Below are 16,759 nucleotides of genomic sequence, written 5' to 3' on the forward strand. Positions count from 1 at the left end.
ATGGGGAGTAAAATTATTAGTTTGTCAGAAAGAAGGAAAGAAGGAAATTTGTGTGAGGACTCCTTCATGTGGTCCCCATCAAAAAAGCAAATGGTCACCATGTTGCAATTTTAACGGTGTTGCCGTGGCGATGGCTGAAGTTTCCCGTGTTATTCTAATGGGCCCAAGTGAAAAATCTCCCATTTTGACCATTTTCCATGACGTCATACAAAATGTTTGTTTTGATCATGCACCTCTGCCAATGAGCTGAAATTTGATGTACACCATCTATACAAGTAGACAATTAACGGTTTTTGCCGGCTGATACGGTTTTTACCGTATCGACCCTCGCGGGCCCTCAGGTCCTCTGGCAGCGGCTTATTGTGTGAACCAAGACGCATGGCGAGGCGGCCTTCAGCCACTACGGCCCCGCCTGTGGAACAGCCTGCCGGAGAACCTCAGGACTGCAGAGGCTGATGATATTTTTAAAGGGAGGTTAAAGACACACCTTTTTAATCTGGCTTTTAACGAACCTTTTATAGTTCTTATCTCCATCATTTTTATTTTTTTATTATCATTTTTATTTTAAAGCAACACTAAGGAACTTTCAGTTTTGGTTGATTTTGGCGGCGCCAGTGGACAAAAGCGGTAGTGTTTTGCCTGACCGAATACTACAGTTCCCATGAGGCCTAGCACGTGGCGTAGTAAAATGCTGCTCCCGGTGGCGTGCTGTCGGACTGAACTCGCCTACATTTGTTTCCAGTGGCTGTGTGAAGGATTGATAGCGACGAAGTAATGAATCTAATGGTGGGTAAACAATGTTATCTCATGATGTGACACATGCCGTAAAGCAGTCCGCACATTTGGAGTTTTTTAGTGTGCAGGGTTCCTACCACCCTCGTCACAGCTGCTCAGTCCAAGTCAAAGCAACACTGACGCCCTCAGCCCGTGACAGAGGGGTCATTCAACTAGTTGTAAGTCGATGTATCATCACAAAAGATATTAAAATGTTTTATTAAGGTTGAAAAGTTCCTTAGTGTCGCTTTAATCTATTTATCCTATTTATTCGTTGTATTTTATTATGTACTTCTAATTCATTTTACTTTACTTTATAATGTTATCTTACTATTAACTTTGTATCATGTCTTTTTATGTCTTCAGCTGTTTTAACTCCCGTGTTTCCTGAGGGGGGTCCTTCACACTGGGAGTTGGTCCTGGTCCAGTGCTGGGGTCACTGCGCTCGAGTCCTCTGGTCCTGGCTGGCCCGGGGGGCTCCACACTTCGGTGTGCGGGTTCCCCTAGGTCTGACGGGGTCGGGGGTCGAGCGCTGGGGCCCCAGTATTAATGACCTTCGCCTTCTCCTGGTGTGAACGGCCCCACTGGTAGTGTTTTCCCATGATGCTTAGTGCCATGCCATGTCTCCTCTGCTGTGTGCAAATAATCCGGAGTGCGTGTTTGTGTGCGTGTGTGCGCGGCGTATACTGATCGATGGTGCGGTTTTTATTCTTTTGTTTTTATGACTGTTTTTACTGTTCAGCACTTTACATTGTTTTATAAATATGAAAAAGTGCTCTACAAATAAAGATTGATTTGGTTTGATTTGATTAAAAGTTATCCAAATCATAATACACATAAAGTCTGACTGGACATTGTAAACCGAATTCCAAATGGCAATATTTGTAAATATTGGATGTATGCTCGCCAGAATAAAACGGGGCGGGTCAGGTAAGTAGCCGGCGAGGGCCTTTTGACGCCGCTCGCTGCTTCAATTCAATATTCTATCTATTTAGTGTTTGTGAATGAACCGCCATGGTGAGTGGCACAGCAGAGCTCCGTCACAGAGCAGCATCTTGGTGATTTGGTTTAAAGCTGCTGTAGGCAGGATTTTGCTAGTCAACTGTAATTTTTCTGTGTTTTCTTTGGATTAAATGTTAGAGTATCCATTGACAATCCTTTAGGAGTGTAGCATAACTGCTACCGCGAGGGCGCAGCGTTTCCATCTGTCTCTGTTCTGAGCTGAAAAGGAATCTCGACGGCTCCAGGTATCTTCGACCAATGAGAAGAGCTCATGAGGCTCTAACCGTGATTGGTCAAGGGGCGTCCGTCACACGTTCTTGTGGGAGGGGCTTAACTTGCGTGAGGGCGTGATGTCAGAGAAAACAGGACAGGATTGGCTGTGCTGGGTTTCAAATGGCCATCTTAGATGGGTCAAATCGCGGAGATGCGGAATCCTGCCTACAGCACCTTTAACTTTAAAAGGTTCACAATGTCAGAAAAAAACTTCAGAACAAGTCAAAGATGATCCCAAAAAAGTCAAAAGCAAGTTGTGTCAGCAGCCCCTTTCATATCGCTCCACAACAACTAACATGCCTTTCCACCTTAACGGGTCAGTAGCCAGATAATTTGTCACTTACTTCTCAATTTTAATGCTGACTTTTATTCCATTTAATTGTAATATTTGTAGGTAATTATATATATTGTTTTTTATTCATCTGAAAGGCTTATTCTATTCAATTTAGTGTTTGTTTTTGCATGGATGTTGCGCTGCGACACACAGCACAATTTAGCCTATTTCATTTAATTTGAGCAGATAATGTGAGAAACTGTTTAGCAAAAAAGTTTGAGCTTATCTGCTGAGCTTATAGATATTAATAACTGACATGCTTCAGCCTGTTTGTTAGAAGTGGGTTTGGTTCTGGTCACTTGAACTGTACTTCATTTGTTTGATGTTTACAGTTACCGGCAATTTGTTCCAGTCTGTGTTTCAGTGTGTAGGAAAAAAATAAAAGTGTTGTTTTACCTGCCTGCGCTGTTTTTTTTTCCTTTATTGTTATTACTGTAACATTCTGCTGTAGCCTATATTCAAATGATTAAAAAAAAAAAAAAAAAAAAAAGATGACAGATTCGACTATCAGTCGACGATCAGCAGGATCGGACTAATCAGATTCGACTATGTGAGTCGGGGACACCTCTAGTTTGTACAGATGGTTTTCTTTTTTTATTGTGTGTGTTTTGGAGATGTGTTAAACGGATTAAGGAAATCCAAACTGCATCAGATCACTTGAAGACACTTTCCGAATATTCTCACAAGCGTAGAAGCCTCATTGTTTCATGTTTCTGATTAAGGATCCTGACTTGTGCTGACTTCTGTCACTGCCGTCTGTGAGAGAGATTAAATACACTGCAGAGCAGGAACCCTACAAATGGACGAGCTGGCAGTCTGGAGGACGCTGTCCTTCAGCGAGGACTCACTCATCTCAGGCTCTGCAGTCAGGTCAGCAGTGACGAAGTTAGAGGGGAACAGTCCCACTCCCTGGTAGGTCTCTCCTTTCCACCAGTTGGGGTCACTGCAAGAGAAAAACACAACCAGTCAAAGAGAGGAGCAGGAGGACCATCCACTGCTCCACTACTGTCCCACAGGCTAACGTTTAGCATCCACTACTGTCCCAGTGGCTAACGTTTAGCATCCACTACTGTCCCACAGGCTAACGTTTAGCATCCACTACTGTCCCAGTGGCTAATGTTTAGCATCCACTACTGTCCCACAGGCTAACGTTTAGCATCCACTACTGTCCCACAGGCTAACGTTTAGCATCCACTACTGTCCCACAGGCTAACGTTTAGCATCCACTACTGTCCCAGTGGCTAACGTTTAGCATCCACTACTGTCCCACAGGCTAACGTTTAGCATCCACTACTGTCCCAGTGGCTAACGTTTAGCATCCACTACTGTCCCACAGGCTACCATTGAGCCTCCCCGCAGTGCTCTGAAGCTAACATTTAGCATCCCCGCAGTGCTGGAGGAGACGTGGAGTCTGTGTTGAAGAGGAGTCAAACGGTCAGAGTGCAGCCTGGATTTGATCTGTCCAACCAGAACGCCACAGGAAGGACGGCTGTGTGTCATGGCGGTTTTCAGCATTGCTGTGTGGTCTGGTAAACGCTGACCACTGCGTTGACTGTTCACTGAGGCTGGAGGTTCGAGACCCCTGCCTGAAGTGGACCAGAATACCCAGCTGATCACTTGCAGCGTAGCAGTTTCTGGTCTGGCTCTGGAGCACGGTTCAACACGGACCAGACTGCTACACGGCCACATTCAGCTGTCCCTACCTGACATAACATATCCTACATATAGCGGCCATGGTGATGATGCACGTCTGAGAAACCAGGAAAACTTAAATCTTAAACCGTAAACAAAGCTTTCAGTTCAGAGGTCAACAAAACCACTACAACATGTATCTGGACCCCGGGCTGTGGTGGAGGAGAGGCTGAGTGGACCATGAAGAAATGTTGGTGAAACTCATGAGTTTTTGGACGATTAAAGCCGTTTTAGGAGCGGCGTTACCGATGCCCCGTCTGCTAGACCGATACAAATGTGCGCCGCTCCATTTTGGATCTAACTTTCTCCTGAAGCACTGTTGGGATCAGAAAAGCCTTCTGGGTGAGGATATTGTTCTACTTCATTCTATAAACAACGTGGAAGCTGTTTAAACCGAACTTTTCCTTTAACCTACAAAACGCTAACGGGAAGTAGAAACAGAAGCCCCAGAGGCTTTACTATTCAAAATTTTGACACCAGTATTTTCATTTTTACTACAAATGATTATCGGCTGTCAGTGTCTGTTATTAGCCTCCTTGACTACCGATCATCGGTATTGGTGTCGGCCTATCTCTATTATTAATGCACAGTGAAAACGTGCGCGTGCCTTGCCTTGCCACATGCGCCTCAGATCTTTGGGCTTGCTTCTTAAGAGAAGTTACAAGTGGTTGGATCAGATCAAGTCCTGGAGAACAAACTGTTCTTTGTGTGTACCAACTCGCCTATCATCCAGGATGGTGATGATTTCTCCGGATTTGAACGTCAGCTCATTGTCCTCAGCAGCCTCGAAGTCGTAGATGGCTCGGACCTTCCTGCCGTCGGCTTTGTGGGACGACAGCAGGCTGGAGGTGTTGGGATAGAGACCAGAGAGGCCCGGCTGAGGCTGCTGCCGGTGCTCCTTCAGGGACAGCTCGATGGCTGGAGAGAGGGAGGGGGGGGGAGAGACTTCATTCAATCAGAATGCGTTAGAGGATTTAATCCTTGGTTTTTCTTAAGCAAACACCAAGCTCAGGAACATAATTCTGAATGGCCCAGCTTACATGGGTGTTTTATTGTATTAAACGGAGTGTATTCATGTACGGCATACGAAGTGATCTACGATGGTTCCTCGTCCACCAGGACCCTGGTGAAGCGGATTATAGAGTCCTGTGACATGCGCACAAAGTCTCTGGAGGATCTTCCAGGTCTTCTCTCTGCAGCAGCAGTCCTCAGCGCCCAGCAGAGAGTTTTTATCTGCTGATATCTGCTCAGATAATGTCCCAACATCTCCATGATACCTGCTGAAGGAGCGGCTGCTCCCCCGGCCGGAGCGCCGCCGCCGAGCAGCACGTCTCGGTTTAGCTCTGCTCCGCATGCCGATGTTTCACTTTAACTGGTGCCCGTGTTAACTTGTGACCAGCAGATGTTGAAATACTGACTGAAACTTGTAGTGGTTCAAGCGAACGGCAGTTTTCTACAGTTACAGTAAATTTCTAAGTTTAGAGTCTTTTGTGAGTCTTCCTTTAACATCTGCTGTTACCAGCATGTGAGCTGTCATTCGTTAACACGGGAACCAGTTAATCCATAACACCAATCGAGCGATTGCTCGTATTCTGTTACGGAGCTCTTTAAACAACTCGCTGTTGTGCCATCTGCTTCCATCTCTCCTCTCCAGGGTTTGTTCTCTCTGGATTTTTATTAAAAAGTGTTTTTCAGCCACCGTCGTTCTTCTGCTTGTTTTTGACTGTGCTGCTTCCCGTTTACTGCGCACGTCATCACGTCACTACGTACGAAGGAACACATGGAGGAACAAATAATGCCCTGTTTTTTCCCGCTCCGCTGTCAGGCGGCGTTTATATGAGACACGGAGCGGATTGTCGATCGGTGTAGACCACCTCGTGTTTACATGACGCCTTTACAATCCGCTCACCCTACAAGCCGATCATACGGGCTCATGTAAACGTGGCTCGTGTCTCAGAGACTGCCTGGAGTCACGTGCACCAGTCAGAAGCACATGGAGAAGAAACCCTCAGTGTTTCATTCCACCGCTTCCCGTCACATTACTGTTTCCATCATTTCTGGAGTTTGCTAAATGATTCCAGTTTAAAGCTTGAAACAGTCTTTTCTATGTCGTGCAAATGCTTTTTAGGAGCGTTTTAAAACTCTCATTCATCTCTGACACAAAAGTGACTGTAGTAATGTGCAGCTGGATTTCTACTCAGCGAGTCATGCCGACCCTCAGGGTTCTCTCACTGTTTACCTTTGGCCAGGTCTTCTTCTTCTTTCTTGTTGGTGGAGGTGGAGGGATCTTTAGCCACGAGGGCCGGGCTGGCTTTGGCCTGCTCTGCAGCCTAGAGGGAGACGTTCTCATCAGATCAACACTTGACTGAGGTTCATCCTGTCAGCGGAGCACTGACCTGGGAGCCCACGGCAGGAAACGTGACGCCCTGCTCTCGCAGGTTCTTGATCATGGCTGAGATGAGGCTGAGCTGTGGGTCGTTCCGGAAGTCCTCGGCCCACTCCACCATCAGAGCCTTCAGCTTCTCACACACTTTAGGGTGGCCCTGCACACAACAGGAAACAACCAGCCACCTCACCACCTCTCCTTACTCACACCAGAGGACTGCCACGTTTCAACACTTTCCAGAAAGTTCACCTGACGACACAAAGCACTGTTCAGCTTCAACACGAAGACATGGCAGCTCAAAGAATATCATCCTTTCCTTATAAACTAAATCAGGTCTCATGTTGCATTACAAAGTTTCAAAAGAACACAGTAGTCAACGTTTCATTTGGGAAGTTTCATCTTTCTCCAGCTGTCTCCATAGATCAGTCTCAGCTCCAGACACAGCATCCAGCAGGTCAGAGGAAACCAGTCAAACTGTCTGACACTTGTCCTTATTTGGATTTAATCCTGGTTATTTTACCAACAGATTACTTTCAAAACTCTAGTTTCTCAGCTGAAGTGAAAGGTAGCGGTCAGGACAGATATCATGCAATATGTTTCAGAAACGCACGGACTCATAACCCTTATTTCACTGTTACTCCACTCACTCTAGTGTTCTACTGGGAGCTTTAAGGCCCACATGGGACCACACCGAATCCTGGGGGGGGGGGGCTGAACCCGAGGGGTGTTTTGTTACTTGAGTTCTGTGCTAGTCACAGCCTGTCCATGTTTGATAGGGCTGGGGGTAAACGATTAAAGGGATACTTCAACATTTTGGCAAATTGGCCCATTTAGCGCAATTCCTCAGTCATTTCGAACAGCATACTTACTTTTTTGTGTGGGCGAGCTGTTTATTCAGAGGTGAATCGGGGAAGGTTTTCGGGACGGACACAATGGAAGTGGATGGTATTTTTGTTCCCCCTTGTCAAACTCATCAAATACACAATCCAACAACGCCAAAACACTTTGGTGGACACGTTATAATCCGCACATTCACTACGCTGTGAAATATTAATGCAAAATTACCAGATTGAGTTGTTTATGCGAAGACTGCTCAGACGGAACTACTTACTAAACATGGCGTCTGGGCGTAGTGACTTGAAAAGAAAAAGTAGTTCCCAGTATTTGCTTCAGTGTCGTAACGCTACAATATTATTTGTTGGTGTTCCGGTTATGAGAGGACCCGCTCTACCATCTGAGCTACTGTCGCTGTTGATAAGAGTAAAATCCTTTCACTAGTTCTGGTTCCTTGGTATTTTTTATGTTTTTATACATGCTTTATAAAGAATATTTCTAGAAGCAAGCACATCATTACATGCAGTGCAGGTTGTTTCAGAGAGTGACTTCTATGTTCTATTCAAAATAAATGTTCTAAAAATCGATTTCTTGTCGTTTTTGCCTTGACATGTTATACAAGAAATCAACCAAAAACGCCCATTTGGTATTTTTCACATGCTGTGTTCCACCTCTAAATCTCAAGTAATTTCCCCCAAACTTTACACAAATCATTTTTATGTGTGTCCGAACAAAATGCAACCCCAATCAGATTGATATGTTGAGATTTCATTTTTGCGTTGCAATGTGATGCACCCTACCCTCCCTGTACGTGGAGCCCCAGGCAAGGTATTGTTTCGCCTGCAGGATGGACCGGCCCTGGTTCAGCTGTTTAGCATTCAAATCCTGGAGTTACAACCACCCAAATTTCCAGAAATAATAGCTTGAAATATTCTTTATTATGTGTAGTGAATCCATATAATATTTGGGTTTCACTCTGAGATTAGTGGCAAAAAATACTGAACTTTTTCACAAAAGTCTAACTAAATGTGGTGAAGGAGACAGATGTTTACGTAAATCTCTCACTTGCCCCATTCAACTGAGAAATAGGAGTCCTTCAGAAACATCGCTCGGGTCCCAAACTAATATAAAAATAACAAACAGGTTTGCATCATTTAATGACAGTTTGACGGTTCAGACTAATAACTAACATAAGAAGAAGAAGTACAAAAACAAAGCCACAAACCTTGTTCAAGACGTTACTAACTTCACTGGCAAACTCCCTGGAGCAAACCTCCAAATGGAAAATCTTCCCACAGTTTGAGACGCAGGCTCCCAGCAGCTGTTGGCACAGGGTGCACGGACGAAGGTCAATCATTAACAAGATCATCAATGCTGATGTGAAAACCCTATTCAAACATCAGTCAGTGAGCAGCACATATTGGTGTCTCAGTGAAAACAGGCTGCTCTCAGCTGTGATCATGGAGTGGCAGCCGTTAGCAGTTAGCCACAGCTGTGTGGCAGCTATTAGTACCTGCTACTTCATACTTTCTTCACTGTTTCTGTCTATAAAAATATTAAATGGTCAAATCTGCAGGAAGAAACATATTTGAGCTTAAACTTAGACATGGCTCCATAGCAGTGCCAGTGTTGGAGATTTCATTCAGAGAACTCAAAGCAACTTCTCAGTCGCCTCACCCGCACAGGCACTGTGTCTGTGTGTGTGTGTGTGTGTGTGTGTGTGTGTGTGTGTGTGTGTGTGTGTGTGTGTGTGTGTGTGTGTGTGTGTGTGTGTGTGTGTGTGTGTGCGCGCGCTTACTGTCAGTGCCTGCATGGCTACGTGAGGATCTTTGTGGTTGACTCTCCTCATGATGGAGCGAAGACATTCTTTGGGCCTGAAACAAGCAGCAGTGAGAGCAGAGTGGGGACTCTTCCATGTCCGCCCCGGTCTTCATGTGGGCTCTGGAGGGACTCACCCAGTGCGGGACTGTCCAATCTTATCACAGATGTCCAGGATGAGACCCCAGTCCTCAGCCGTGTTCATCTCACTGGTGGCTTTCTCTGAAGCAGGAGCACAGATATACAATCAAATACAAAAGAATGGAAAGCCTTCCTTCATCCCAGAGGGAACTCCTTATCGCACATCTCCACACAGAAAAGAACACAAAATAAAACAACACAGAAGTTACAATATCAATGAAAGCATAAAATCAAAAACGCTGAGCGGTGACTCTTACAAGCACAGAAGGATGAAAAACGCAAGGAAACACCTGAACAGACAGGAGTGGTGCTCTTAAGGTGCGTTCACACCGGACGCGTTGCAAGCATCAGGGGCGTCACTGACGCCTCAAAGTTGACGCGTGTGAAGTGTGGAATTCGACGCGTGTTCAAATTACACACGAAGCTTGCAACGCTCGCGACGCGCGGCAGCTCACTGGCGGGAGTGGGAGGAGCTTGTGTCCTGTCTTCATGTTGACAATGGTGGGTTCGGTGCAGAAATCACTTTAGCTCTAAACTCTTCAAATGTATAACTTTATCGATTTTTTTCTTTTAAATTAGGCGACAAAGTGGTGGTTTAGAGCCCGAGTGTGTCGTTTGTTTGTCTGAATACCAGCTGTTTATGATTTTGTTCGGACGAATTCGGCGAAATGTGAGCCAGCTGCAGTGAGTGGCTCCAGCAGGAGGAGTCAGAGAAGCAGAGAAGCAGAGCACACAGGAACCCTGGACCCGCCACGGGGCCCCCCGCCCGGCACAGCGCCCAGCGCTTGGCGGGCTGTTGCCCCGACCCGGCGGCCCAGCCTCCAGGCCCGGTCGGGCTTTGGCAGCGGGCGACGCGGATCACACCGTCGGCCGCCCCCGCCTCTCCGACCGGCTCCCCGGCGACCCGCAGCAGGACCGAGACGCGCGGTGTCAGCCAGCGGTCCTACGGAGCGGGCCGCTCCGGGCGGCGCACCGAGTCGGCCCCCCGGTGCGGCGCGCCACCCCAGCGGCGGGCCCGCCGGCGAGCCTCCGCCTCTCCCGGGCCCAGTTTGACGAGCTTCTGGCCCGCGTCAGCGCTCAGAGTGCTCGTCTGTGATTGGATGACGCGCGCGTTGACGCTTCCAAAGTTCAATTTTCCCAACTTCAGGCGTTGACGCCCGCAACGCGTGACACGCGTCACCAACACTCGAAACGCTTGGAAAGCGACGCTCGAAAAGCGCCTGACGCGCGTTAGGTGCGTTGAAGCTCGTCCACCATAGACTTCGAATGTAAAAGCGACGCCCGTGACGCTTGCAACGTGTCCGGTGTGAACGCACCATTACAGACCTCCTGTGGTGTTGCACTGGTGGTTTGATGCCCAAGGAGCTAAAACTTCTTGAACAGTACAAGTTTCTGTTTCAAAACCGCTGTACATATGAAACTCTGGAAGCTGTCTGCCTCGTCTTCAAGGTTGAACGTGTTTTATGGCTCCAGGTTAATCTGAGTTGGGAGAAACATCCAGGAAGTGGCTCCTCTACAGGTCCTCCACAGTAACTCCAGAGGTGAACGGAGGACGGCAGGGGACTGCTGTGAATCGCTGAAGACCACATCAAGGCTATCTGTGCTCACTCGGAGCCATGACAGCAGTACTGGCTGCTCCAGCTCCAGCTCCACTCATCAGGGGAGGTGGAGCTGGTGGAGCTCCGTTCTGCATGGTGGAGCCTCTCACCTCATGATGGGATGACTTCTACTGTTTTGAGAGACTTCTGTTTGACAGACGACAGAGGGACAGTGATGGACTGACTGCAAATGACCATCAGAACTGATGCTGGCAGAGGAGCTCGTGTTGCGTTCAGCCATTGTCATGTAAAAAAGCCGACACTTCAAAAGGCCATAACTAGGGCTGGGTACCGTTAGACATGTTTTGGGTACAAGCACTTTTTCGATACCTCACAAACAGTACCGGTTCCTGAACGGTACTTTTTTCGGTACCTGTCTTCACAGCACACAGACAACGCCATGACTGCATTTGCACTTCATGCCACTAGGTGTGCTGTTTGCATATTCAACCTTATTTTACACAGACACCACAGAGGAAGAAAGGCTGCAGGCTCTCTATATTGTTAGAAAAAAGAGTGTGAGCAGCAAGACGTGGTCACATGTTCAATGATGCGATGCAGCGTTTTTCAGTAAAAGACAAGAACTGAACCATTGTTCATTTTATTCACTTAGTAACAGTTAAACTGTATCACAAGTAGTTTCTGTACTCAAAAGACTAAGGATCGACCGATATGGCTTTTTTAGGGCCGATGCCGATTATTGGTACTTATGGAAACCGATAACCGATATGTCGAACCGATATTCATTTGCAGTGAAAATGAACATTTTGGCATCAAATGTAGCTGTGGGTGGGACACTGTTCCACAGCCCAGAGGAGGGACTTCGTAGTGAAGTGACTAGTGAAGAGAGATGTGATGTGCTGAGTGGAAAACACTTCTTCTACATTCATTATGCTCAGGCCTTTTGTTTTTGTTCAGTTTGTAATTTTGTGATTACTTTATTATTATTATTATTGTTATTACTATCTGATACAAGTAATTATATTTATCACGCGCACGCACGCACGCACACACACACACACACACACACACACACACACACACACACACACACACACTCACAATAATAGTCATATCTCATCCATAACTTCCCCAAAACTCCAATATTCAGCTATCTGTTGCTGCTGATAACAACTCTGTCCTTCATTTTCTTGTATTTTGTCCCCTGTATGTCCGTGTACTGTCGGAATAAAAAAAGAATAAAATAAACAATGGAGAATCCTGGCTGAACTACACTTACAGGCTACTGTAACGCAAAAAATACGTTCAAATGAATGTTATCATTAATCGATGCGCGTCCCCGTCGGGGACAGTCATTTTTTGGCAGGCAATCTGTTTTCGGCAAGACACCGGCAGCAGCCGGCTCCAGGGGGGGCGGGCTGGCAGCGGTTCTGGGGGGGGGGCGGGAACGAGCTGCCGGCGGATCTGGGGGGGGGGGGGGGGGGGGGGGGGGATGAGCTGCCGGCGGCTCCAGGTGGGGCAGGCTTCCGGCGGCTCTGGGGGGGGGCGGGCTGCTGGCGGATCCGGGGGGCTCCAGGGGGGGCAGGCTGCCGGCGGATCTGGGGGGCTTCGGGGGGGTGCTGCTGGCGGCTCCGGGGGGGGCGGGCTACCGGCGTCCGACCGCTCATCGCGTCGGACGGCTGTGCAGCCGCGCACTGTGCTCTCCGGTTGGGAGGCTGGATGGTGACTGACGGGTCAGAGGTGGAGAATCTGCTTGAAGCTTCATGTTTGCCATTCTGTTTGAACTGGCTAGCTTCGCCACAAACAAGCAGAAGTTGTTTGCTCATGTGATCACGTCGCAATGCATTATGGGAACCGTAGTCAAGACAATGGACTGACAACCGGGGGGTCTTTATTACCGTATTTTCTGCAAAAAAGGCGCACCGAAATATAAGGCAGACTGTTTGGCTTTCAGAAAATGAGAGGCTTTTAGGTGTGCCTTGTTGTGCAGATAATACGGTAAATTTCCTTCTACTACCTTCTACTGCTCCATCCAGAGCCCGCTGACCTTCTACTGCTCCATCCAGAGCCCACTGACCTTCTACTCTCCATCCAGAGCCCGCTGACCTTCTACTGCTCCATCCAGAGCCCACTGACCTTCTACTCTCCATCCAGAGCCCGCTGACCTTCTACTGCTCCATCCAGAGCCCGCTGACCTTCTACTCTCCATCCAGAGCCCGCTGACCTTCTACTCTCCATCCAGAGCCCGCTGACCTTCTACTGCTCCATCCAGAGCCCGCTGACCTTCTACTGCTCCATCCAGAGCCCACTGACCTTCTACTCTCCATCCAGAGCCCGCTGACCTTCTACTCTCCATTCAGAGCCCGCTGACCTTCTACTCTCCATCCAGAGCCCACTGACCTTCTACTGCTCCATTCAGAGCCCGCTGACCTTCTACTGCTCCATCCAGAGCCCGCTGACCTTCTACTCTCCATTCAGAGCCCGCTGACCTTCTACTGCTCCATCCAGAGCCCGCTGACCTTCTACTGCTCCATCCAGAGCTTGGGGCGACAGTAGCTCAGATGGTAGAGCAGGTCGTCTTATAACCAGAAGGTTGGTGGTTCGATCCCAGCTCCTGCAGGCGTAAAACTGTCGTTGTGTCCTTGGGCAAGACACTTCACCCACCTTGCCCAAGTATGAAAGTTGTGAGAGTAAATGGTTGGTGGCTGTTGCTACAGCAGTAGCTTACCACCACCCAGTATGGAGTGAATGAATAATGCAATGTAAAGTGTCTTTGAGTGTAGGGATGGGTACCTTTCACATCTGAATCGATACGATACCGATACTCGGTACCTGCGAATCGATACCGGTATTTTTCGGTACCTGTTTTCGATACTTTTTTTTTTTTTGGGGGGGGGGGGGGGGGGGGGGGGGGGTATGCATTTGGTAATTAAAGTTATTTTGTATATTTAAAAAAATAGTCAAAACTTCAGAATTTTAAACATTTATGCTTGAATAACATCAACTGAAATAACTCCAACATAGAACTTGAGAAAAATGTGTGTGGGGATAAAGTAAATAATTTAAATAAATAACAATAATAAATAACATAATAAGAATAGACTCAAAATAAATAGCTGTAAGAAATGTTTCACATTTGCACCTGCTGCCCATACAGTAACAAACAACTTTCAAAATAAATAACTGTATAAAATGTTTCACATTAGCAGCACCAGGCACCTCTACAGTAAACACTCAAAGGTTTACTGGAGGATCAGAATTGTATGGTTCCAACTCGTGATTGGGCAGTCATAATGCCAATCAAAAGCCACGTGGGACCGCTTTTGCGTGATGACCTATCATGTCGAGTCGCCGCCTCGATGCGCGCTCTTGTTTCGAGCTGCGCATGCGCAGAGCATTGTTTAGGAAATGACATGCAGCGGGAGCGACCATCGCAGAAGCAGAAGCCGCAGAAGCGGCTTGTTCCTCCCGCGAACACCTCCGAACAGGGGCGGGGTGGTCCATATGTCTATGGGGTGGCCATCGGGAGGTTTCCCGAACGGCCGGTGTGTTCCAGGCCAGTGGGGTCTATTCCGGCCGGCAGCCACGAGCGGTCGCCCCCCCCCCCCCCGCCCGCTCTCACGGCCCGTGTGTGTGTCCGCTCTCCCGGTATGTTATATATTCGCTTCCGGTCTGCGAGTCAAAATACTCCGAAGATTTTGGACCCACGTAACCGCGTCGCCGTGTCCTCCGCTCTTGCCGATGCATAATGTCAAGGTGCGTTCAGGGTCAAAAAAAAAAAAAGAAAAAGGTGCGTTCAGGTACCGAAATGTGGTACCGACGGATTTCACGTGAATCGATACTCGGTACTTAAGCGGGAATTCGGTCGGTACCAAAAAATTACCGAAATTCGGTACCCATCCCTATTTGAGTGTCCAGAAAAGCGCTATATAAAACCAATCCATCCAGAGCCTGACCTTCTACTGCTCCATCCAGAGCCCGTTGACCTTTGACCCCTCCACCCAGAGCCCATAGAAGCCGGTTGCTGCCCTCTCCCCTCTCTCAGCAGAGCACCAAGCATCAGGCTGACTTCCATGTGTTTGACCTGTTGCCCTCCGGAGGGCGCTAGAGGTGCAATAAAACAAAGGCGGACTCCGCACCAGGCTGTTTGCCAAAGACACAACTAGCCTGAAAGAAGCATTCACTGATTCACAGTTTCTGAATATCCCAAGATCTCAACCGCAGACCATGAACCACCTCGAGACCCACTGCACCGTTCTTTCCCATATCTCGCTTGTTTGGCTGTTTCAGCGTGTTTCAGTCGTTGCTCTGCGCGGACACAGCAGCAGCTGCTGGTCATCACTGAGGCTGCCCCGGGCTGTTTGCTGCTGATGGCAGGCTGTGAAGCTGCTGGCTAGCGAGGCTGCGCTACGGAGCTCAACAAAGACAGGACACACAACAGCGGTGCAGCACACACGGCCGCCTGTCGTCAGGATGTGGGGGGCACGAGATGCTCCACGGTGCGTGTGTCCTCAGCCCAGGGCTCCACAGAGGCTGTCCTCAGCCGGGGACACGGGCGGAGCGGGCGGAGCGAGCCCCGCTAGCCCCGCTAGCGAGCCCGGCTAGCCCGGCTAGCCCCGCTAGCCCCACTAGCCCGGCTAGCCCCACTAGCTAGCCCGGCTAGCCCCACTAGCCCGGCTAGCCCCACTAGCATGCTACAGCCGTCCTGATTACTCACCAACATCCTGGTCGAACGGGTTGGACGTGAAGAGAGGCATCGCGACGCGCTGACAGCCGCTGGACTCTCCTTCCCCGCTGCTCTCGGTCCCTCTCGTCCTTATTTCGCGCACTGCAGACGCATAGTAGAGACAAATATTAACCGATATCAGCGAAGCTAGCTGGTTTGTGTTCAACACAGTCACTCCTTCCTGCAGCAGACAGCAGCGCGCGATGCACTGTGGGTAATGCAGTTTAAAACAGGCGATTGGGCTTCAGCTGGACAGATCTTTATTTACAATCTATGGGACAGACAGAGAGAGATAGATAGATAGACAAGACTAATGTCTACTTATTTGCATATTTGCAGATTCAGTTTGTGTATGAGTAGCAAAACTACCCACTTCATGGTCTGTTTCATCAACATTTTGAAAGTTTAACAACTTTACTGTTTACAGATTGTTTTAAAGAAACAAACCCCTATTTTGTTAAAAAAAAAAAAAAAAAAAAAGGTTTGACACCTTTGGAGTATCTCATGGAATACCAGCATCACAATTTATCTTCATGAGGAGTAACTAAGGAACAAAAAGCAAAAACGGTAACAGTGAATGAGGATAAATGTCTTTGATGTCTGTGGCTGTGTTAAAAATGCTCACCTGCTGTGTTATTGCAGTGGAGCTGAGCTGTCAGGCCTGCGGGCTGGTCTGAGTCACCCACTTCAGTCGTCTGGGACGAAGATGCTCTGTAATCTGGATGTTAGCTGAAGATGTATCAGTGGAGGGAAGATGCTCTATGATCTGGATGGTTGCTGGATATTTAATAGTGGGAGGAAGATGCTCTATAATCTGGATGTTTGCTGAAGTTACAAACTATTTTCTGGACTAATAAAGAATAATAAAGAAGAAGCAGTAGCTACTCAGCAGACACGAAGTGTCCACATGCAGACAGACAGACAGACAGATCCAGACGAATGCTGGTATTATTTCCAGTGTTCATGTTGCAGCTGAGCTGCTGTTTTTGTTTTTCAAAAATCCAGGAAGACATTTGTCTGCCTCGAGACTGCACACGCTGCTTTGATACATTTATTTTTTCTTGTTAAACTTTTAGTATTTGTAATTCAACAATATTTTTAATAGAAACAGAAAGAAATAACTTATCTTTTTTGGAAAATAATGTCATAGAACCATAAGTAAATCTTTGGAACCTTTGTGATAATGGAGGAAAGCAAATATCAGGAGGAAGCATGTTTCT

At 47.7% G+C, this 16,759-nt stretch overlaps 1 protein-coding gene across 4 annotated transcripts in view; it reads right to left on the bottom strand.

Moving 5' to 3' along the window:
* LOC115384598 (signal transducing adapter molecule 1-like) overlaps positions 1-15,725 on the bottom strand; it is a 29,196-nt gene extending 13,471 nt beyond the window's left edge. For all 4 annotated transcript variants that reach the window (XR_003930905.1, XR_003930906.1, XM_030086852.1 and 1 more), the window contains exons 1-8: positions 15,531-15,725; positions 9,251-9,335; positions 9,094-9,169; positions 8,521-8,616; positions 6,472-6,618; positions 6,315-6,405; positions 4,798-4,993; positions 3,232-3,326 (exon numbers count right to left, since the gene is read on the bottom strand). Coding sequence is in view for 2 of the 4 variants with exons in the window: in XM_030086852.1 (XP_029942712.1) it covers positions 3,232-3,326; positions 4,798-4,993; positions 6,315-6,405; positions 6,472-6,618; positions 8,521-8,616; positions 9,094-9,169; positions 9,251-9,335; positions 15,531-15,570 (826 nt within the window). In the remaining 2 variants the exon portion in view is untranslated. The remainder of the gene's footprint in view (positions 1-3,231; positions 3,327-4,797; positions 4,994-6,314; positions 6,406-6,471; positions 6,619-8,520; positions 8,617-9,093; positions 9,170-9,250; positions 9,336-15,530) is intronic.
* Positions 15,726-16,759: the final 1,034 nt, after the last annotated feature.

This window comes from Salarias fasciatus, unplaced genomic scaffold (assembly GCF_902148845.1).
Source record: "Salarias fasciatus unplaced genomic scaffold, fSalaFa1.1, whole genome shotgun sequence".
Lineage (NCBI taxonomy): Eukaryota > Metazoa > Chordata > Actinopteri > Blenniiformes > Blenniidae > Salarias > Salarias fasciatus.